Source organism: Rhinolophus ferrumequinum, chromosome 12 (assembly GCF_004115265.2).
Source record: "Rhinolophus ferrumequinum isolate MPI-CBG mRhiFer1 chromosome 12, mRhiFer1_v1.p, whole genome shotgun sequence".
In the NCBI taxonomy this organism is placed as follows: Eukaryota; Metazoa; Chordata; class Mammalia; order Chiroptera; family Rhinolophidae; genus Rhinolophus; species Rhinolophus ferrumequinum.
Genome location: NC_046295.1, coordinates 54,652,971 through 54,676,049, shown reverse-complemented (window position 1 = coordinate 54,676,049; position 23,079 = coordinate 54,652,971). Strand labels below are relative to the sequence as shown.

Below are 23,079 nucleotides of genomic sequence, written 5' to 3'. Positions count from 1 at the left end.
TGTTCACCTCTACAGGTGTGTCTTCCACACGGCAGGCACTCCGGGAAGGCGTGGCAGAGGGAACACCAGTGGGCTATTCTGTCGTCCATTACTGACCCTTCAATGGTCCTGGGCTCTGTGCCTCACACTACGACTGCTTCTCTTGGGGCTGTGGGCCCACTGAAGACAGGGTTTGAATTTCAGACATCCTGGGCCCTGGGCCCTGGGTCTGGCAAGTGGCGGACGGAACTAAATGTCTATCAAATTGAAATGTGATTGAACTATTGCTGCCAGTAAAACTGATATGTAGAGCATCTGGCCCTATTACCTAGCGTTCTCCTGTTGGAACATTGTTGGTCCACCTAAGGGATGTTAATGCCTCTGTTTTCTCATGGCCTGTAGGTCAGGACCTGGATTCTCACCGTGGGCTACACCACTGCCTTTGGGGCAATGTTTGCAAAGACATGGAGGGTCCACGCCATCTTCAAAAATGTGAAAATGAAGAAGAAGGTAATCACTCCTTCTGTTTGAGGGTGTGTGTGGTGTTCGCTTATGATTTATTTAGCAAATACTTTTTAGGCACCTACTATGTGCCAGGCACTGGGCTATTTGCTGGGGATTCAGGATAAACACAGTCCCTGCCCTACCCCACTCCACCCCCTCTACACCTTCAGTCACCTGGGGAAATCAGAGCTAACAAAGCATTTCCAACGCACAGTGATAAGGGCTTGTCGGGGACATGGGTCCTAGGGTACAAGCACCCAGGGGAGGCTTCTTATAAACAGTGTCACCTGTTGAGACGTGGAGGGTGAGCAGGGTTAGCCAGGCAGAGGCTGGGGAGTTTTCAAGCCCTGTAGAGGGAGCCGCGTGCACAGAGGCCTGGGGAGGGGAGGGGTGTATTCGTGTTGCTGAAAGAGGCGCATGACGACTGGGGCCTGGGGTTCGTTGGGATGGGGTACAAGAGGAGGCTGCAGGAGAAAGCAGGAGCCAAGGTGAGGACTCTGAACTTGCACTTTTGGGCAACGGGAGCCTTTGAAAGGAGAGTATAATGATTTCATTTTCAAAGGGGCCTTTAGAGGACAGGCGCTCCGCCTTCATGTAGCTGGAAAGCATCTGCCACCTGCATGGTTGGGTGGAACCAGCATATTGACTAAGCTTGACTCAGGATATATCAGAAAGAAACTTTCTCCACCGCTGTCCTCTTTAACTCTTCCAGAGGTGCTGTTCTTCCCCTGCCCCTCGATAAAATTTCAGGCAAGTCTCAAACCTTTGAAAGTCCTCTGGTCAGCAAGTAGTATGTGGAATCCATCGTAATATCCTAAACTTCAAACTGCATTCAGAGGCACAGCTTCTCCCTCGCCCTGCTCAGGCTTGCCACCTGCCCTGAGAGAGGGGGTGCAGGTGGGCTGCTTCTCTCCTGTACCAGCCTGAGTTTTTTTCCCATCATCCCAAGGTTTCCAAACCCTCCAAAGTTGGAGTGTAGAATGGTGGAAGGGCCAGGAATGACCTTACTTGCCAGCAGCTGGCATTGGGCTTGCTGGGCCTGGTAGAGGTTAAGCAGGCCCTTTAGATGCTCCTGGATGTTTTTGTGGGTTTTTCAAAGCCCCCCTCCGACCCCACCCTGCCCCCACCCCTGTTACTTGGACTTTCTGTCCAGCAGGGCCCTTGACATGGGTGAAATATTCCCCGAATTGGCCATTTGTGGTGTCTTCCTCTGCCCCTGGGCATCTGGCGGTTCCCCCACTCCTGGGCTCACTCGCCCCTCCAGCTTGTCTTGCACAGGCCCACACAGCCCTCCCTTGCCTTGCCCTGTGGACCACATCTGTTGTGCAGGAAGCACTCATGCAGCCTCCACTCCGACTCAGGGGTTGCAGGTTGATCCCACTGTAGCAGCCACCCCTCTTTTGTGCCCTGGCCCCCGGAGCAGCTGGCCAGCCTGTCATCCCCTTGTAGGCGTCTCAGGCAGGAACCAGGCACCAGTTCATTGGGTCCCCCAGGCTACAGGGACCCCTAGCAATCAAGCCACCTGAGTTCTCTCCTTAAAGCCTCTCTCTTGATTTGAGGTCAGGGAGGAACCCTCCCCAACCCCTATCCTCTCACCTGGGGGTGGGTCTCATAACCTCACGTCACCGCTTTCCGAAACTCCTCGATTCAGCCTCACCGGCAAGCCCCCACCAGACACACCTTTTAAACCCCTGATGTGGCTACAACCTGTTTACAGACATCTCCTCTGCAGCCCCTGCTTTGTGGTCTCATCCCACTTTGGAACACAGTGTCTTTTGTTCCAGTTCTTCACCCCAAACTTGCGTTTGTCATCCAGCTACCTGGGTTATGAGCCCTGGCGCCTGTGGCAGACAGAAAGCATGCCCGAGTCCGTGGGGCCAGCATGCAAAGCAGGGCTTCTACCGCCCGCTTCACCACTGACCTGCCGTGGGACTTCAGGCGGCCCTCCTCATCTTTCAGGGCCTGTCTGCTTATCTGTAAAATGGGGAGTGGCATTGAAATGGCATTGTCTCCTGAGCTATGATTCTGCCTGGTGCCCAGCGGCACCTCTCACTCGTCAGCCTCACCAACGGCGTCTTCACTGCCAGGGTTGCTTTAGGAGCTGCTCTCCAGGTCGGGGTCTGGGATATCTGCCCCTCTCTGCGCCCTGCCCCACACTGGAATGCCTTAGGAAAATGCAGGCTGCGTTTAGAGGGAGGAAAGAGGCGCACACGGCCACCCGCTGCCTGTGCTCGCCTGGAGGGCCCCACCCCTCGCTGGGCCTCAGCAGCATCTGTGATAACTCCCTTCTGTCTGTAAGATGAGAAACCTCGTGACCCATCCTTCTTAGCCCTGGCTGCATGTTACAGTCGAATGGGAGGCTTTGAAAACTCCAAGAGGTAACCCAGCCCAGGCCAGTTGAAACCGTCTCTCCGGGGCTGGAGCTGAGCATCAGGGGTTTGGGGACTTGCCCAGCTGATACTAGTAACACATCCAGGGTGGAAGGCCTCTGGTCTAGATCGAGGCTACAGAGATTGCAGGCTGGACCAGCAGCAGCATCATCATCACGTGGGAGCTTGTTAAAAATGCAAATTCTCAGCCCCCCCACCCCCACTCCTAGCCCTAAGAATCAAGATCCTGGGTTGGAGCCCAGGAGCGAATCTCTCACCAGCCCTTCTGCTGATGCTGAGGCAAGCCAAAGTTTGAGAGGCGCCGAGGGACTTCTGGGGCCCTCATGCTCTGTGGCTCTCCTTAGAGAGAGGCTCTGCCACTTAGGACAACTCCTTCCTGTCTTTGAAGAATCACAGTGTTGATTCTGTTGTGTCAATATGTGATTACTCCATATTGTGATTTGTAATAAAGAACCAGTCCTTGTGTTTCATTACTCATGTGATCGGTGAGCAAGAACACTCTGACTTTCTGGCCACAATCCACAAAACATGTCAGGGAAGACTGGAGGAATTCAGTTGTCTGAAAGTTCCCGGGGAGGCGGAGCTGTGATGTGGCCACACCCCGCTGCGCTGCCTGAGCCCAGGGGCGCACTGCACCCCTGGCGTCTGGGCAAGTCAGAGCTCAGGCTGGCGGTGGGCCCAGGGGTCCAGCATAGGGGCTTGTCTGAGAAACTGCCAAAGGCTGAGTACAGATTTGGTCACCGCTTTTGTCTGTTGTGAAAATGATTAAGGCCAGATGAACACACATTCCAGCATGAGGCACTTTTTGCTCTAGGCTTTCTAGTTATTTTAGGAGTAGGTTTGCTGTGCTGCATTTATCAACCAAATTAGGGAGGGTTAAAGGTGTAGAAGAGAAATTTATACCTTACACCCATCAAAAACTCAAGTCTGAGACCCAGATTATTTTGAAAGGGTTGTGGCAGTTGCAGGTCAAAACTGGGATTGAATTCTCCATGGTTCCAACAGTTTATATAGCCAAGGTTGGTTTTTATTGTTGCATTTTATTGTGTTCTTTTTAAGCTTAGATTTTTTTGTTAAAGTGGGCCCCTTAATTTCTTTTACTGACACATGGACATACTAAATTTACATAAATTTGTAAATGCAATCATACACTTTTTTTCATACAGTCTTTTTATCCTTTTCTTCTTTCCCTGGTCCCCACCTCCTCCTCCCTCTACCCACAATGGCATGCGCTCCCCAAGTGCACATACATAAACTTCACCCCATATGGCCACATTTTTAAAGACATTAAAGGAAAAGAAGCCTATTAAAGGATGTATTGACACGGTGACTTAATGCTTCCAAATTCAGTGTTTTTATATCATGTTACAGTTTTCTTTCTAAAGACCAATCATAAAATCTTGAATTGGGAAGCCTTATTATTTATTCTGCCTCTTACTAGGACTAAATTGAAACGTTGAGAGGAAAGCAATAACTCAGAAATGAGCTCTTTGATTCTGGGGCAGATGGTTGGTTTTTTGTTTTGTTTTGTTTTGTTTTTTGGAGGACAAAGAGAGTTCACTACAAATATGACTCGATACTGTTGCATACGGTAACGTAGGTACATCCCCTCAGACTTTCCTCTTGGCTCAGCTTCAGGAAAATGTCAAAAGAGGGCTTTAACAGCTTCACCAAAGCATCAGTCATCTGAGTGACAGCCGGAAGGCATGGCTACAGCATTACGCAACTCCAAAGGGCACCGTTCACTCTGTATTTTCCTGGAATGGTGTCCCTAGAACAGGCAATGAGTTGGTCCTAGCAGCAGGCCAATTGGAATCAGTAAAAGTAGCTGAAGTTTTTTTAAGAAATAAAGAAATGCCCTTCTTGGTAAACCAGGTGTCAGCCAACTTTTTCTATAAAGAGCCAGATAGTAAATATGTTAGGCTTTGCAGGCTACACAATCTCTGTTGCAGCCACTCAACTCTTCTGTTGTAGAATGAAAGCAACCATATACATAAATGAATGGATATGGCTGTGTTCCAATAAAACTTTATTTACTAAAACAAGCGGTGGGCCAAATTCTCAGTTTGCTGATCCCTGCTCTAAACAACAATGGGAAGTGACATTTAATAATAGCTGACATTTGTTGAACAGTAATTGTAAACCAACCTCTGGTAATCTAATGTGGGTTGTGTAGTTATCGTCCCCAATTTGTAGATGAGGAAACTGGCTCAGAGGGATTAGGAAATTTACCCAAGATCACACAGCTACCGTGTTTCCCCGAAAATAAGGCTTACCCGGACCACCAGCTCTAATACTTCTTTTGGAGCAAAAATTAATATAAGACCCAGTCTTATATAATGTTATGTAACATTATATAAGACTGGGTCTTATATTATATTATACCCAGTCTTATATTAAAATAAGACCAGGTCTTATATCAATTTTTGCTCCAAAAGACACATTCGAGCTGATGGTCCGGCTAGGGCTTATTTTCGGGGAAACAGGGTAGTTGTAATATTCAAACTCAGATGTGATTCTAGAACCTGGTGCTTTACTCGTTCCTGGGTGCCTTCACTCCCATCTCTCACTGAGGATGGAGCCTCAGAGAGAGAACAGAGTATGATAGCAGCAATATGTACTGATTGAACAGAGAGGAATTCATGCTGCTTTTGAAGGGAAAGCTGACAAATGAGGAAGTCAGAGAAGCTAAGGTGAGACTGGAGAGTTGGCCTTGCCCAATGTGAACATTCTCTGGTACTCAGACTTTGTATGGTCATGTCAGTGCTGTTTTTTTAAATTTAAAATTTTAGATCTCTTTTTAAAAGATTAGTTTAAATCACCTCTCCTTGACTTTGTATTGTGTATATGCATGGCTATTTATTTAATTATTTACAATTAGTCTCCCTCACTATCATGCAGTGATCCCTGGGGGCAGGATATCTGTGATTGGCCCACTGCTACATCCCCAGTGCCTAGAACAAAACCCGACTTAGAATAGGCACTCAATAAATGTTTCTACACTTAATAAATGAAATGTAACTCACAACTACTTAGCCTAGATTCATTCAGTCATAAACACTGGTCAAGTGCCAGGCTTTGGAAATGGTACCAAAAAGAAATTAGACATCTCCTCTCCTCTTATTCTCAGAAGCTTCCTACCGTGGATCCATCTGTGTGATGATTAGGCCTGGGTCTAATAGAGCTGAGGTACAATATCACATTTTGCCCCTAGATGTCACTGTTAGGCATATAAACAGAATCACTAACTGTCAAAACCCAAGTAATGGCAGCCAAACAGCTACCATTTTGTTGAGCATCTTCTCAGTGCTAGACTCTGTAATTATGTGCTCTCCATACATCACCTAATTTTACTCTTACACCAACTCTGCAGCTTAGGGCTCAATTGTCCTGGTTTTAGAGGAGGAAATGAGCCTGGCAATGCTACATACCATGCCCAAGATCACATTCGACAAGAGCTGGGATTAGAATGAGGTCTTCTAAGTCCAAAACCTGTGTTCTTTCCTCTGCACCATGTTTAGAGGTAGTGCCTGAGCCTCCCTGCTCCCCGCCTCCGCCTGCTCCTTGCTGTTTTATAAATGAGAAATGCAGAATGAGAGAGGAAATGATTTGACCAGCGTCACACAGGTAGCAAAAGATAGAGCCAGGACTCCAGTCCAGGTCCACATAATCCCACATCTTGTCTTTCCACTGCCTTGTGCTACCTCAAACTTCATACTTGAGCCTTGAAATTGGAAAGACTTTATCACATTTATCAAAAGGAAGTTCTGGTGCTCATCCTTTAAGGCCAGCTGTGCCACATGGTGCTTTCCTATTCAGGCAGCAGGGGGAGAGTCACTGCATCCACTCTGAGGACAGGTCTCCCCCACTTGCAGGTGACTCACTGAGTGTGGCCCCCCCCCATGGTTCTCAGCTCTTTCCCATCTGTGTGCCACTACTTGTCCAGGAGAGACTGTGCAATCCAAGGTTTTGTGTGCTGGAGTGTAAGGTGTTCTTATACCTCCTGAGCTCTCAGGAAGAGGCCAGGAAAAAAAAAATGGCACTGCTGAGCAAATTCAAGGTCACTGCCTCCTGGAAGTGACAATGGAAAGAGTAGTCAGGAAAGCTGTGGCAGAGAGGGTGGGGTTTGGAGGTGCTGGCACTTACTGGTGGGGGAAGTTTGGGGAGAGGGAGAGGACTAAGAGGCTGAGGCCAGATGGACAGGAGGATGCCCAGAGTTTGTGGCATCGGATCCTCCTGTCGGTCCTGGTAGTCCCTGCTCTGCCTCAGGCCTCTTCCCTGCTCACCAGGACAACGGCCCTAGCTCCTAACTCATACCCCACCACAGGCTCCCACCTCGGGTCCACCCCTCAGTGCTGCAGAGAGCTTCCCATCACATGCATGCTTAAAGATGCTTACACCTCCAGCAGCCCCTCAGGTGTCTCCTTTATATGTGACACAAGCTCTCCCCCTCCCGTGAGCCCTGTCTCCAGCCACCCCCAACCCACCGCACCCACACCCAGCCGCAGAAGGCCTCTCACAGAAAGAATAGGGCATTTTAGACAAAAGAACCTGCACCTACCGTGTTTCCCCGAAAATAAGACCTAGCCAGACAATCAGCTCTAATGCGTCTTTTGGAGCAAAAATTAATATAAGACCTGGTATTATCATATCATATCATATCATATCATATCATATCATATCATATCATATTATATTATATTATATAAAACAGGGTCTTATATTATAGTAAAATAAGACCAGGTCTTATATTTATTTTTGTTCCAAAAGACGCATTAGCGATGATGGGCCGGCTAGGTCTTATTTTCGGGGAAACATGATATGAAGGCCTGAAACACAACTCAGCCAAAGAGTAGAGAGGGGTTAAGTGCAAGTGTGTGTTTGGGGAGTGGTCAGGCCCAGCTCAGATGCCAAGCAACAGAGCTTGGCTGGATTTATCCTATGGATGATGGGAACTCAGGAGACTCTTGAGCTAGATATGATATGATATGATATGATATGATATGATATGATATGATATGATATGATATGATATGATATGATATGATATGATATGATATGATACGACACGACATGATATGGTCACTGCCGTCAGCTGCCATCCAGAAAGCTCTCCCAGTTCTGTGATACTGCATGCTGCTTCCTCTGCCTTCTGACATTCCCTTCTTCCCAGCTCCTCCTCTGTGAAGCCGCTTCCTCTCCTCCAGCACCATCTTGTAATCATCCAGTACAAGTCTGTGTCTCCTCCCAACCCCGGAGGGTAGAGCCAGGGTCAGTCCGTCTCTGCGTCTCCAGTGCCCAGCACAGGGCCTGGCACTGAGCGAGTGTTCAAGACATGTTTTCTTAGATCATCATCCATCGACGAATGCTTATTGAGCACTTTTTCTATGCCAGGCTCAGGCAGGTGCTAAGAAGAGGGCAATGAGCAAAAACCCAGCTGCACAGAGCTCACAGCGTAGTAGAGATGACAGACATGAATCAAATGATCACACATATACTATGAAGTGGCTACTCATAGAGATGGTCAGAAGAGACGGTCGTGACCTTAAATCCAGTGAGATGTCCTCCAGCCTTGTAGCAGGCACAGGGAGAAGAAGGTGTGGGGGCTTTCCGGTGGGGAAGGACAGGAACCTGCAGCAGGTGCTGCCTCGGAGGAAGTAAAACCTGAGCCCTGGACAGGAGGCAGTGACCTTGAACTTGTTCAACAGCGCCACTTTCTTCTGTCCTCTTCCTGAGAGCTTATTCATTCACTCCCCACACATTTCCCAAGAACGTCCGAGAGCCAGCCCCTACACAAGGCACAGGATCACGTCTGCAACGTATACCCCACGTAGGGCATGCCTGGATTCACAGAGGAGAAGCTGCTCAGGCTCAATCTTGAAATCAAGGTAGGCGCATGCCAGCAGAAAGGTTGGGGAAAGAGCTTCCAGAGGTCAGGCTGAGTGTGGACAAATGCCTGGGGGCTCAAACAGCCTTGGGTGAGCAGACAAGCCCCTTCCAGCCTGTCTTCCAAGTCCTAAGCTCCTTGGGCATTTCTTCCTTTTGCCCCAATTTCTTCTGAGGGCTGGCAGCGAGTTACTTAGTTCCCACAGGGCAAGTGCTAACCTGGGCTTCTGCAAAGCATCAGCAGTTCACTGGATGCTTCTGAAAAATCTCGGAGTGGAGGCTTTGCCAGCACCCTGTCCCCATGTGAAGCAGTTTTGGTGGATTGGATCTCTTTGGCAATGACTCAGAAATACTTTCTCCCTCTTTGTTTCATAGTTCAGCCGCAGGGAGGCCCCTTGAGTTTCTCTTTCTCCTTTAAAAGTGGCTTTAATCATTGAAAGCCAGACCTTGTGATATTTCCTAAGCTTCTACCTCAGTTTATTTTTCTATAGTCTTTTCCAGAACTGCTTCATCACATTAGCTTTTATTTGGGGGAAGGAGGCACATAAACATGCAATGAGTGAAACACGAGTTAGCTTTGGCACTGAAAGCATTTGTCCCCTGGCCAATCCCTATCAAACGGGCAGAAAGTAGGGTGGGAATTTCACAAGGTCATAAAGATATCTCAGGCTGCAAAGAGGGCTGGAAGTTACATTTCTTCTTTTATATTCCTTCACCTCAATTCAATCCATCAAACTACGTGCCAGGCCCTGCTAGGTACTGAGGGTGCACAAATAAATAAAAGAGGCTTCTCTTCTGTCAGGGGCTTCCCAGTTTACTAAGGAGGGCAGACGTGTATACAACTTAACGTAATGCCTGGCCAGTGCTATAAATGTTGGAGGGTATGGACTCTGGAGACAGGAGGAACTTGGTTCAAATCTGGGTTTCACCTCTTAGAGCAATATTACAGTGAGCAAATTACTTAGCCTCAGTTTCTTCATCCGTAAAATGGGAAGAATAATAATTTGTGTCTTTATATATGAGATGATGTATGTAAAGAGTCAGGCACTGTTTCTTAAATGTCAGCTGTTCTTTTTCTTGTTACTGCTATTACTACTTCTGGTAATTAAGTATGTGAACAGTGCTATGAGAGTAATTCGCTCTGCTGTGGGCAAGAGAGGGGACTTCACGGAGGAGGTGACAATGGACCTGGATCTTTAAGGATTATTAGGAGTTTGTCAGATAGAAAGAATAGAGTGTTTCAGACAAGAGAACCAGCCCCTGCAAAGGCGTGAGGGGTGAAAATCACAGCAGGGCCACAGACTAACAGCTGTCAGACTTGACGATGTGTAGAGAAGGGTCTGCCAAGCTCCTGAAAGGCCTTGAATGCTAAGCAAAGGAGCTTGGCTGGATTTATCCTGTGTGTTATGGCGGGTCACAGGAGACTCTCGAACAGGAGTGACAGTCACTCCCCCGGCCCGGCTGCTCAGCTTCTGTCTGGGGAATCTCTCTCACGTCCACTCTCTTCTGCTCTTGCCTTCTCTGCAGATCATCAAGGACCAGAAACTGCTTGTGATTGTCGGGGGCATGCTGCTGATTGACCTGTGTATCCTCATTTGCTGGCAAGCTGTGGACCCCCTGAGAAGGACGGTGGAGAGGTACAGCATGGAGGTAAGCGCCAGGCACCAGCAGGGGGGAAGCCTGCGGGACGCCGCTCCCCACACATGGGGCCGGTGAGGCAGCCCATCTCCTCCACTGCCTGAGATGCACTGCTTGGGAAGAAATCAAGGCCGTCACAGGGAAATCATCACAGGCCCACATGGGCCCTGATGACCTATCAGTCCAGAAGTTACATTGCATTTTTATTCTCTTGAAAATAAGTTCCCTAACAAGTGCTGCTAGGGAATAAGCATACCGATAGTTCCTTCTAGTTACTATATGATTTTCAAAGTGATAAACAGTAGATTTCCTTTCACACATTTGATATCAGAAATTGGTTGTTAAAATAAAGAAGCTTCCATAAAAGTACTGTGAAATGTATATGGCATTTGGCCTTGCCCTTCACCGAATGAGCTTCTTAAAATGTTCCGGATTAGGGAAGTTCAAGATTAGGGGAGTTGTATGTGTGTTGACTTTTCTCTTAGAACAGTTAAACAGGCTTTTGTCGGAGGCAGCCGGCTGAACGGGGTGTGCTGTAGGCTCTGATTTCCCTGCGGCATAGCAAATTCTATTGAGTAAACTGGAATTTTCTCCAGTTCTCCTGCTGCATTCATTATTAGGGAAATCTTTCTGTGGATTTTAATGTGAATTCTTAAATTAAACTGGAAATGGTCATTTTATGCTTTGGGGATAGAGGGTTTTATCCTTCTGGGCAAGAAGGTTTTCTAGCAAATAGGATGCCCAGCCTCATTTGTCTGGAGACAGGCAGAGGGTTTCTTCGGCCCAACAATCAGCGCATGGCTAAGGTGACCATTTCTGACGGCGTGGATTTAGGAGGGAGATTTAGGGCTGTGTGCCTCCATATCGTGGCCTTAGCTGTACGTCCTGGGAGGAAGCAAACCCGACAGAGCCAACTCTGGCTGTGCCCATGGGCTAGGGGGCAGCTGAGGTCACTTGGGAGGATAAGCTGTTTCCAGAAGGGAGGTAACATCTGGCCACCATCCATCTGCACAGCTGCCCTCCACTTCATCCTGAGGGAATTCCCCACCCACCACCAGGATTTGGAAATCCAGACAGGATATCAGCTGGAGGAAGAGCTGCCATTGGCTAAATGGGCCCCCCAGACAGAGAGAGCCTGGAGTGATGATAATAATAAAAATAATGATGGTGACGATAGCTAGCTTTGTGTGTAAATTCAGTGAAACCTCGCGGTAACTCTACGGAATAGGTGCAGTCCTTAACCCATTCTAATGACGAGGAAACAGAAACCCAGAGAGGTTGTGCAACTTCCCCAAAGTGACCCGGCAGGTCAGTGGCGACACCACTCACTACCCTCACTCCCACTCCTTACCCTGCCTTTCAACACTTTGCAGTTTTTAGGGGTTTTCATTGGCCTTTGGTCATTGGCCAAAGATCTGTGAAGTGGGTCGGGCAGGGAAGTGTTTTCATGTTCTACAGATAAGAACTGAAATTCGAGTCATGGGTCGACTGAGGGCCCAGGGTATAGAGAGGGAAGAAGGCCAGTCAGACAGAGCCTGTGGGAAGACCTGGGGTGGGGACAGCTGGACAGACAGCAGACCTAGCTGCCTGATGCTGAGCCCAAGGGCAGCCAGCAGACCAGACGCCGCTGCCTCCACTCACGGTTAAGGTGGGGGCTGAGTATTCACTGGGGGTCCCCCAGGCTCCGCTGTGGTGGGGAGAGGCTGCAGGGCTGGCGTCCACCTGAGTCAGCAGACTCTGAAAGTGGATCCAGGAAGCCTGTCCCCTTGGACCATTTAAAGATCAGCCTTGTGCAGTCCGATTCGTAGAAGTGGTGGTTTGCTCTGTCACCCGTCTTACCTTTCTTTCTTCCTTTCTGTAATAAGTACTGCTGCTCTCACAGCTCTGTGCACAGAACCCTAGTCCATGCCAGACCTTCCAGGGCAATGGTTCTCAAACTGAGGAGCCACAGCGTGACATGGAAACCCTCTCTGTGTAGACGGGGAAACTGAGCCTCGGAAGCAGGAGGGTCCTGCCCTGGGCAGCCCAACTTCACAAGGCGCGGCTGCAGGGAAGCCAGCTCTGGCTCTCAACCCAGATGCTCTGTCACTGTGTTTCCCTCCCGGTGTCTGCTGAGCTTTCTCTCTGAACCTTTTCTGGCCTGCTCTTCTTTTTCGCCTCTTATTTTAGGGTTGCCCTGTCACTCTGTTGCCATGGTAGCAGAACCCTTTGATTTGTCAACCCACAGGCCTGTCGGTTTATTGTCGTTTTTTCCACCAAACACCACTAAGCTGTCAGTTGATTTCTGTCAGACCCTCCTCTGTCAGACACAGCATGATGGTTGAACAGTATGCTCCAGGGATGAGGTGTCCTAAATTCTCCTCAAGGGCTGGGTTTTTTTCCCAGGACTCCCAGCGAGAGAGAAAGTCTACACCTGGGGGAGATGTGATCAAAGCTCTTTGCGGTCTGTTCCGTCTTCCCCTACCTCCCTCAGACAACGTTAGATTGCTCTAGACACTCTGAACACTTCAGGATCCCAGTCACAGGCCTTGCTCTGGGTTTCGCTTTCATGCCTTTGACCATGCTGCCCCCCTTCCCGAACCTCCTCTCTGACAAGTAAATGAACTTCAGTGCCAGGCCCCTGTGTTACCTCCGTGGGGACGTGCCCCTGAGTTTCTTGGCTCCACCAGGTTTACGTACCTGCTCTTCCCTGCTCCCAGCGTCCTGAAGATTCCTCTGTCAGGACATGTATCATGCTGTCCATCTCTGCTGCGTGCGTCCCTGCCCCGCCCCACCCCCACTGGACCACCAGCTTCTCCAGGACAGGGCCACGTCTGAGCAGTCTCCCCACTGCCCAGACCACTACCCCCACACACAGCCTCCAATGGGCGACAGAGGTGAGCACAGCAGACAGGGCTTTTGATATCATGGCCCCCACAGGCTATCGGGGGTGGGGGGCAGATAGTAAACAAACAGATAAATAAGCATGAGTACTTTAGATGACATAAATTCCAATAAATAAACAGGATGAAGGGATTGAGAATGAGAGGAAAGACTTGTGGAGATGATTCTCTCAGTGAGAATATATACAAGTGTCTGGGGAATTAAAATCAGATTCTAAAGTCCTACTGGAGGCATCCCAGTGCCTCGTTCATTTTTATGTAATAAATATTTATAGCATTTGTTATGCGCCAGGTATATTTTCTCTCAGTCTATATCTTGTCTTTTCATTCTTTTAACATTGTTTTCTGCAGAGCAGAAATTGTTTATTTTAATGAAGTCCAACTTATCAGTTCTTTCTTTCATGGATCATGCTTCTGGTGTTGCATCTAAAAACTCATTGCCAAACCCAAGGTCACTTAGATTTTCTCTTATTATCATCTAGAAGTTTTATAGCTTTGCATTTTACATTTAGGTCTATGATCCATTTTGAGTTAATTTTTGTGAACGGTGCAAGGTCAGTGTCTAGATTAATTTTTATACACGTCTGGTTGTTTCAGTACCATTTGTCAAAATACTTTTTTCATTAAATTGCCTTCGTGTCTTTGTGATACATCAGTTGACTATATTTGTGTAGGTATATTTCTGGGCTCTCTCTTGTTCCATTGGTCTATTTGTCTGTTCTTTCACTCATATCACACTGCCTTGATTACTATAGTTTTATACTAAGTCTTTTTTTATGAAAAGAAAAAGTAACATTATTTTATTTACAGACACACCTTTCTATATCAATTACTTAGTTTCTAAAAATTCATTAAAAACTTTGTATATACAATGTATCTTCAATGAAACAATTCTGATATAAATTAAAGTTGAACATTTGTGAGCTTCTGGAATAGGTCTGGTTTTCTTTAGTTTACGAAAGGAATTGATTATGACCTTTTCTGTTCTCTAACTTTCTTTCTACTTAATAACTCTATTTTGAAGATCTGCCAGCTTTATCTAGGCAGTGCTTCTCAGATATTAGTGTATGTAAACGCCATAGGAATCTTGTTAAAAATGCAGGTTCTGGGGCGGCCGGATGGCTCTGCTGGTTAGAGCGAGAGCTCTTGACAGCAAGGTTGCCAGTTCAATTCCTGTATGGGATGGTGGGCCCTGCAACAAAGATTGAAAACAGCGACTAGACTTAGAGCTGAGCTGTGCCCTCCACAACTAGATTGAAGGACAACAACTTGGCTTGGAGCTGATAGGCCCTGGAAAAACACACTGTTCCCCAATATTCCCCAATAAAATCTTAAAAAAAGAAATGCAGGTTCTGATCCAGTAATTTTATAATAAGTCTTAAAATCAAATAGTGTCAGTTCTCTTACTTTGTCCTTCTTCAAGATTGTATTAGCTATTCTGGGTCTTTTGTTGCTCCATATAAATTTTAGAATCAGTTTGTTGATATCCACAAAGTAATTTGCTTTTTGTTTGGAATTGCATTGAATCTCAATAGACAAGGTTAGGAAGAACTGACATCCTAACAATATTGAGTTTTCCTACCCACAAACATGGACATAGATCTACTTTGATTCCTTTCATCAGAGTTTTGTAGATTTCCTCATATAGATTTTGTACATATTTTGTTAAATTTATACCTATTTAATTTTGGTTTGGGTGCTAATGTAAATAGTACTGTGTTTTTAAGTTCAAATTCCAATTGCTCATTTCTGGTATATAGGAAAGCAATTGACTTTTGTTTTAAGCTAGTGTTCTGCAACCTTGTTATAATTGCTTATTAGTTCCAGGAGTTTTTTGTTGTTGTTGTTGATTCTTTTGGGACTTTCTACATAGATAATAATGTTATCTGCAAACAGACAATTTTATTTCTTCCTTCCCAATCTATACATCTTTTGTTTCTTTTCTTGTCTTATTTTTGTATCAGCTAGGACTCCCAGTACACTGAACAGGTGTGGTAAGAGGCGGCATCCTTGCCTTGTTCCCAGTTTTAGGCAAAGCATCTAGTTTCTCACGATTAAGTATTATGTTAATGTATCATTTTTTTCTTAAAGAGTTAAAATATCTATGTATATATTTGGGGAGGTGACAGGAAGTGCAAGTGGTGCAGGGAGAGCCTGGTTCATCAGGGACCTTGTGCGCTCAGCAGAGGAGTTACAACTTCAAAATTAAAGATTATTAATCAGAGAAGTGACATGATCAGATTTGCCTTGGCTTCAGGGTGAACACAGATAGAGAGGTGAGGCTGGAAGTCCAGAGATGGTTTTTGCAATAATCCAGGCAGGAGCTGATGGCAACCTACAGCAGGGCAGTTGCAGCGGGAACAGAGAGAAGTCGTGGACTTGAGAAATATTAAGGAAGCAGATGATTAAGATTTGGCGATTGATTGACCCTAAGGGGTAGGGACAGGGAGGCAGCAAGGGCAACGCCCAGATTGCTGACTGAGTGGGTGGGGGGGCAGATGTCTTCCCTGAGGCGGGGTGCAGAATGGGGAGCAGGTTTGGGAGAGAATGTGATGGGTTCATTTCTGAGCAGTTGGGCTGGGAAGATTGGATGCAGGGTCCTAGAGCAGAAGGGAGCACTTGTCCAGTAGATAGAAACTTGGGAGGAGGAGCAGTTAACACACTGAGGAGGGGAGCTGAGGGAATGGTCACCCAGAGAGCGGTACAATAAGAAGTGAAGACATCCTGACTGGAGCCCAAGGAATCATTAAGTGGTGATGGGAACAGGAGGAGAAGCCAGGGAAGGGGCTTTAACGTGGGGCTTTTTCAGAAAGGAAAGGGGTAACCAGGAGAGGGAGCCATCCATGGACGGGGGCCCAGGAGAGAGCTGTCCATGCACAGGGGACATGTGAAGAAGGAAGGAAAGGTCTCCAGAGACACATGCCCCCGACCAAGGTGAGGACTGACAGGTGCCCCGTCCCCATGCTTTGGCCCCGGGCTCAGTGCTCCTTCATTGCATCTCAGCTCTTCCTTCCTCTGCTTTATAGAGTCTGGTTGGCTGTTTCTGCATTTCAGATATAGCAGGTGTGGATAAACCTGCCAAGTACGTTTTAAAAAATTGTTTTAAAATATAATTCGTATTCTTGGAAAAAAGCGGGGAGGGGGGAACTCTCCTTTGTTGCATACCTGACTATACGAGTGGCAGTGGTGAGTAGGTGTTGGACATACAGGTCTGGAGTTCAGGGAGAGGTGTGAACTGAAGGTGGGAACTTGGATGCAGGCAACATATAGGTGACCCTGAGAGCCTTGGATGAGAGCGCAGGTGGGCAGGGTCACATAGATGGAGAAGAGAAGCAGACCAACAAAAGGTGCTCAGTCGTGCCAATGTTTGGAGATTGGGGAGGTCGAAGAAAAGAGCCTGTTAGAAGAAGCCACAGAGATAGGAAGAAAATCAGATGAGTTTGGTGTCTAGGAGACCAAATGAAGAACGTGTTTCCAGGAAGAAGTTTTGATGAAGTGTGTCAAATGCTGTTTTTAGATGAAGTAAGATGAAAACTAAGAGTTGACACTGCATATGTGTGTACATACACACACAGGCACCCATATGGGATTCTTTTTTTTTTTAAGGAAAATAATTTGAAATAATTGCCCCAAAAGTAAAAGCCGTGAATACTGATGATGTGAAGACAGCCTGTGAATCTAGGTGGAAAGGTGGGTTGTTTGTTTTTTTTAGCAAGCCTTCGTTCTATACCAGGCCACCACCGATGCCTCCACTTGACCGTTCTGAAATGGTTTTGAAACGGAGAGAAAATGGCAAACAGCACTCAAGGTCGCTGAACGTTAAACACCCAGGAGACCCACAGGGCAGCCACTGAGGTGGCACCCTGAGACCACCTGCCCTCCCTGAAGCCTTCCCCCATCTGCTTCCCAGGCAGGCTGCAGCAAGAGATGGGTGTGCGGTCCCATTACCCACAGGAGCCAGGTGTGCGGTGTGCACTTACAGAAATGGCGGAAGGCTGTCTTCACAGGCTTCCAAGCTACCTATATCAAGAATTCCTTCTACTCTGGGTTCTGTGGCTTTCTGGCCATTTGGGCAATAATCAAGTTAAGGGCAGTTTGGGACAGAGGAGTATTTCAAACTTCCCTCCCCATTCCATGCTTCTACCCTCCTTTTTGTGGAAGCAAATGGGGGATTTGGAAGTCATGGACGACATACACCTGGCTTGGAAACCGGTGGCTTATTCCAGCTATGTCTCTATGGAAACAGATGTTGGAAGAAGCAACACATAGAGTTTTAAATAAGTTTACTTCCCTCTATAGTTGCTCTGGAAAAAAAAAAATCCAATCCTACAGCAGACACTTTCTGAAAACATCTGGTCTCTTCATAAAGCTTGTCCAAATCCCATCTCACAGTATTCATTTTGAAATAAAGAGATATCAGAATGTCCAGGCTGAGGTGAGTGCTAAAGATCTGGGTCCAGGCTGCTCTGTGGGCTGCTCACACGCAGCCTGGTGTCCCAAAGGCTTTGATGCTGACGGTCACATTGCAGATGATGGGTCATCACAGCCAGCCCCGGACAGTGGGACAGGTCTTTGTCATTCATTGTCATCCATGTGGTCGTGGATGGCCGGCTGGGTCCCCAGTGAGATGCAGACCAAGTCCCAGGCAGGGCAGTCGGACTCTGCGAGGACCTCGGAGCGGGGGTGTCTGTTAGCTGAGGGCCACCCCAGTTAGCGTGACTCACTCCTCTCAGGCAATGACTGCACCGTCTGAAGTTCTGAGCAGGTCATTCTCCTGTGTAAAATCTTCCCCCTCAGCTAGAGGAGGAAGCCCACACTCCTTGCGGTTCAGGATGCCCTCAAGGGTCTGGCCCCATTTCCCTCCCCAGCCTTGTCTCTCAGCCCCCTTTTTCACTCCTTGTGGCACTTCAAAGCATCACGCTCTCCCTTACTCCAGCCTTTGTATGTGCTGTTTCCTCTACCCAGAACACCCTCCTTCTCACCCCAATATGCCATCTTCATGTAAAAAATTCCTCCTTGACCTTCAAGAGACAACTCAGAAGCATCTTCTCCAGGAGCCTTTGGACCAGCAGGCTGCCTTGGATGCCTCTGCTTCGGCCCCCACCTCACCCTGTTTGTCCCCTCATCTGGTCACAACATTACTAATTATCTGTCTGTGCACCTGGCCCCCGGAGTCCATGACCTCCTTAGAGACCAAGGCCATCTGTGTGTCCCCAGCACCCACTGGCAGGTCCTGGCTCTGAGTAAGTGCTCGGTGAACATTTATTGAATAAATTATTCCCTTCACCTGGAAACTTTCTCCCCGTGCCTCCATATGTCCAACTTCAGCCCATCTGTCTGGGCCCATTAACCAGCTTCTTCCCGAAATGTCTTTGCCGAGTTGAGATTTAATTTAATATTACACCTTCACCTTTTATCAAGGGCCCACTTATGGGGCTAAGGCTGCCAAGTGAAGAATGATTCAGCATCTTCTATCAAGGACTGTTGTTCAGTTTGTGACTTCGTGCCCCCGAGATAAAGATCCACGGGCTAGATCCTCGTGGGACTTAGCACCAGGAAACGGGCCGTGCTCTCTCTCCCCGTGAACCCGTGTCTACTTCCTTCCTTCGGTCAGGCAATCAGGCAATAGTAACTGAATAAGCCACTCTGTTTTCTTTTTAACCTTGGCTGTCAGAAAGTTGGAACCAAAGTCAACACTGGGCAGCGACTCTTTTATCTCTGGTTCCTCAGATGATCTAGCTACTGATAGTTTGTCTTTATTTTTTTTAACTGTCCTATGTGTTTGGGCTTTTACTGTGTATAGCCTCAGGCCCTTGGGGAGAGGGGGCAAGGTGTGAATTCCAGATTACATTATTAAAATGAGAACACTAGGTGAGATTTAATTATAATAATATGCCAGAGAGGCACTGTAGGATGTTCATAGACATTCCCCTTCTGGCACGGGTCCTGGCTCAGCCCTGGCTGCAGTCGGCACTGTGGGCCCCGTGTATGGAGAGAAGGGCTCTGCCAGCCACAGCCGTGGTTCAGGAACACCTCCTGTCAGAGGCATCCTAGATGTGTGAGTGATTGTGTTTATTTCATGTTCCTTAATGGCACCCCTTGTGCCTTCAGGAGGCACGTGGGCTCCAGAGCCCCCCGGGACATGAAAGAAAAGACACAGTGCCACACAGAGGACAGCCCTGAGGTGGGAAACTCTAGCCTCTACCTGTCTGGTGCTCTCCAGGGGATGGGCTGTTTACTAGAAATTCTCACGTGCCAAGGAGCAGAACAGCTGGAAAATTGTCTGAGAGACAGGCATCTTCTGACCACTGTTTGTCTTGGGAAAGCCATTCCTATTCTTGAGCAAATACAGCCTTTAAGTTTAAGTTTTGATGCTTTTTCCACACAATCATGTCAGCAGAAAAACAGGCTGTCATACCCACAGAGACTTTCCCTCTTTTTGTGGGAGAATTCCAACCAATCTACCTCTTTGTAAAGGGTGTGTAATCCAAGAGCTCCGTCAGCATTTATGGAGCCCATGCTGTGCTGTGCTCAGGCTCCCTTAAGGGTTGCAGTCTGATGGGCAAGATGAGACACACACACAGTGGGCTGGTACCAACAGCGTCTTCTCCATGACATGTGCCTCCAGACTCTTGGTTTTAAGTTTGAGTTACTATACTGAGATACTAGCCTTACTTTTCTAAAGTATGAGCTGGGATTGAGTTTTGATTTAATGTCCTGAACAGGATGAAAAAGTGAGAAAGAATATGCATTAGTCAGGGTGTGCTAGGTTCTGCTGTAGTAACAACAGAGAAAGGACTCAGTGGATTCAAACAACAAAGGTTCGTTAGTCATCATAATACTTGTCCATAGAGGGTCAACTGTAGCTTGCCCCCATAGCATCCTAACTCCAGGACACAGCTGGTGGGGCACCTTCTGGGGCAGTTTTTATGGCAAAGGGAAAGAGTGCATGGCAAAGTGTGCACTGACTTTTAAAGCTTCCACTCCAAAGTGTCACACGTCACGGCCACCCATATTTCATTGACCAGAACATGTTAACTGTCCATGCCTGAGTTCAACGGGGCAGGGAAAAACAGTCCTACTATGTGCCCGGGGGGGGGGGGGAGAGAGAGAAGCAGGTATTAATGTCCAGCTATTTCTATCTCTGTCACAAACACCACCCCATCTATTAGAAAGTGAGCTCCATGAGAACATAGGAGGGGGAAGGGTTGTACTTTATTCACTGCTGTATCCCAGCACCTGGAAAAGCATGTGGCACATAGTACACACTCAGTAAATAACATTAGTTGAAGACTTGAATGAATCCAGCCTTAGAGCAATCTTATTAGGAGATTAATGGATATTCTCTGTGAAGTTCTGTACCAGTCCTGCAGACGCTACTGCCAAATCCTATCTTAACCCATTACTTCTGTCAATTTCTACTGCTACCACTGAGATCCAAAGCACCGCCATCTCTTATTATTATCTGGCATCCAGAAGGGGTGCTGTGAGCCAAAGCTACAGTTGACATACAATGGATGAGAGGTCTGATAAGGTTAAACAAGAACGTTGATTGTTTAAGCCATTGAGTTGTTGTTTATTATTGTTCCAGAACTTTCTAAGCAACCTCCCTGCTCCCACTCATTGCCCCTCCCAAGCCATTCTCACATGGCAGACAGAAGGATCCGTTTTGATTTGTTGTTTGTTTGTTTTTTAGCTATAATTCATGTAGTATAAAGTTCACAGTTTTAAAATGTGCAGTACAGTGGTTTTTAGTACATTCATAAGTTTTTGCAACCATTCACACTATCTAATTTCATAAAATTTTCTTCATTCCAAAAAGAAACCCTGTTCCTTTTACCCATCAATCCTCATTTCCTTCAGCCCCTGGCAACCACAAATCTATTTTATGTCTCTATGGACTTGCCCACTCTGGATATTTCATATGAACGGAATCAGGCAATATGTGGATTTTGTGTCTGGCTCCTTTCACTTATAATGTTTTTAAGGTTCCTCCATGTTGTAGCATAGATCAGTACTTCATTCCTTTTTGAGGCTGAATAAAATTCCTTTATATTGATATACCACATTTTGTTTGTCCATTCATCAATTGATGAATATTTGGGTTATTTCCACTTTTTGAATAATGCTGCTATGAGCATTCATGTACGACTTATTGTGTGAACCGATGTTTTTCATTCTCTTGGAGATATGTATATAGATAGATAGATAGATAGATAGATAGATAGATAGATAGATAGATAGATAGATAGATAGATAAACTGCAGGGTCATACATATAGTAGCTCTGTTTCACATTTTTAAGAACTGCTAAGTGCCACAGTGGCTGCACCATTTTGCATTCCCACCAGCCATGTATGAGGGTTCTAATATCTCCACATTGTTGCCACTTTTTGATTATCGCCATCCTGTCAGGTGTGAAGTGGTGTCTCATTATGGTTTTGATGACAGTGACTGCCAGATGACTAATGGTGTTGAGCCTCTTTTCATGTACTCATTGACCATTTGTATATCTTCTTTGGAGACGTGTCTATTCAAGTCCTTTGCCCATTTCTAATTGATCTGTCTTTTTGTTGTTGAGTTGTAAGAGTTCTTTATATATTCTGGATACTAGGCCCTTGTCGGATGTATGACTTGCAAATATTTTCTTTCATTCTGTGAGTTGTCTTTTCACTTTTTCAGTAGTATCCCGTGACACACAAAAAAATTTAATTTTAATGAGTCCAATTTATCTGTTTTTTTCTTTGGTTCTTTGTGCTTTAGGTATCATAGCTAAATAACCATTAACTGATCCAAGGTTATGAAGATGTGTAACACTTATGTTTTCTTCTGAGTTTTATAGTACCAGCTCTTATATTTAGGTGTTTGATATATTTTGAGTTAATTTCTGTATGTGGTGTAAGGTAATGTTATAAATTAATTCTTTTGCATATGGATATCTAGTTGTCCAAGCACCATTTGTTGAAAAGAATATTCTTTCCTCATTGAATACTCTTCTAACCCCTATTGAAAATCAACTGACTATTGATATATGATTTATTTCTGGCATCCCAGTTCTGGTCCACCAATCCATATGTCTGTCCTTATGCCAACAGCCCACCGTCTTGATGATAACTGTACCTTATTGTAATCTTTGAAATTGGGAAGTATGAGTCCTCCAACTCTGTTCTTTTTCAAGTTATCCAGGTTCCCTTCTGGTTATCCAGGGCCCCTTAAGATTCCATATGAATTATAGGACCAGTTTTTTCATGTCTTCAAAAAAGGCATTGGGATTTTCATAGGGGTTCCATTGAATTTTCAAATACACTTGGGGAGTATTGCCATATTAACAATATTAACAAGTTTTAAATGGTCTCCAACATTCTCTCTCCCCTCATCCTGTTTCTCCATCACGTCATTTATCCCTCATGCTCTCATCTGTTTTCTGTTTTCCTCCACTAGAATGTGAGTTCCATGAAATAGGGGCCTTGTTTTCCTGTCTTGCTCAGTGCTCTATCCCCATTGCTTCACATACGGTCTGGCAGGCACATAGTAGGTGCTCAATATATGTTGTTTGAGTGGACAAGTGAATGATGAGCAAAGGAATGTATGCATACATAAATGAATAAATGAACGAATGAATGAGTGAGTGAATGAACAAGCTTCCACGTCATGACTCTTTTCAGCATTGGCAACTTCTGACCAGGTGACGTATTTGTTCAGCAGCTGGCTCAAATTATTGGGTGAATCTGGTGATACTGAAAAGAAAAATAAGTAATATTTTAAAGGTGAAGAGGAAGGTTTTTAAATGATTTTAAAGAT

General features: G+C 46.3%; 1 protein-coding gene across 1 annotated transcript in view; it reads left to right on the top strand.

Moving 5' to 3' along the window:
• GABBR2 (gamma-aminobutyric acid type B receptor subunit 2) overlaps positions 1 to 23,079 on the top strand; it is a 340,052-nt gene that overhangs the window by 275,763 nt on the left and 41,210 nt on the right. The window contains exons 12-13 of the mRNA XM_033123673.1: positions 382 to 489; positions 10,287 to 10,409. Coding sequence (XP_032979564.1) covers positions 382 to 489; positions 10,287 to 10,409 — 231 coding nt within the window. The remainder of the gene's footprint in view (positions 1 to 381; positions 490 to 10,286; positions 10,410 to 23,079) is intronic.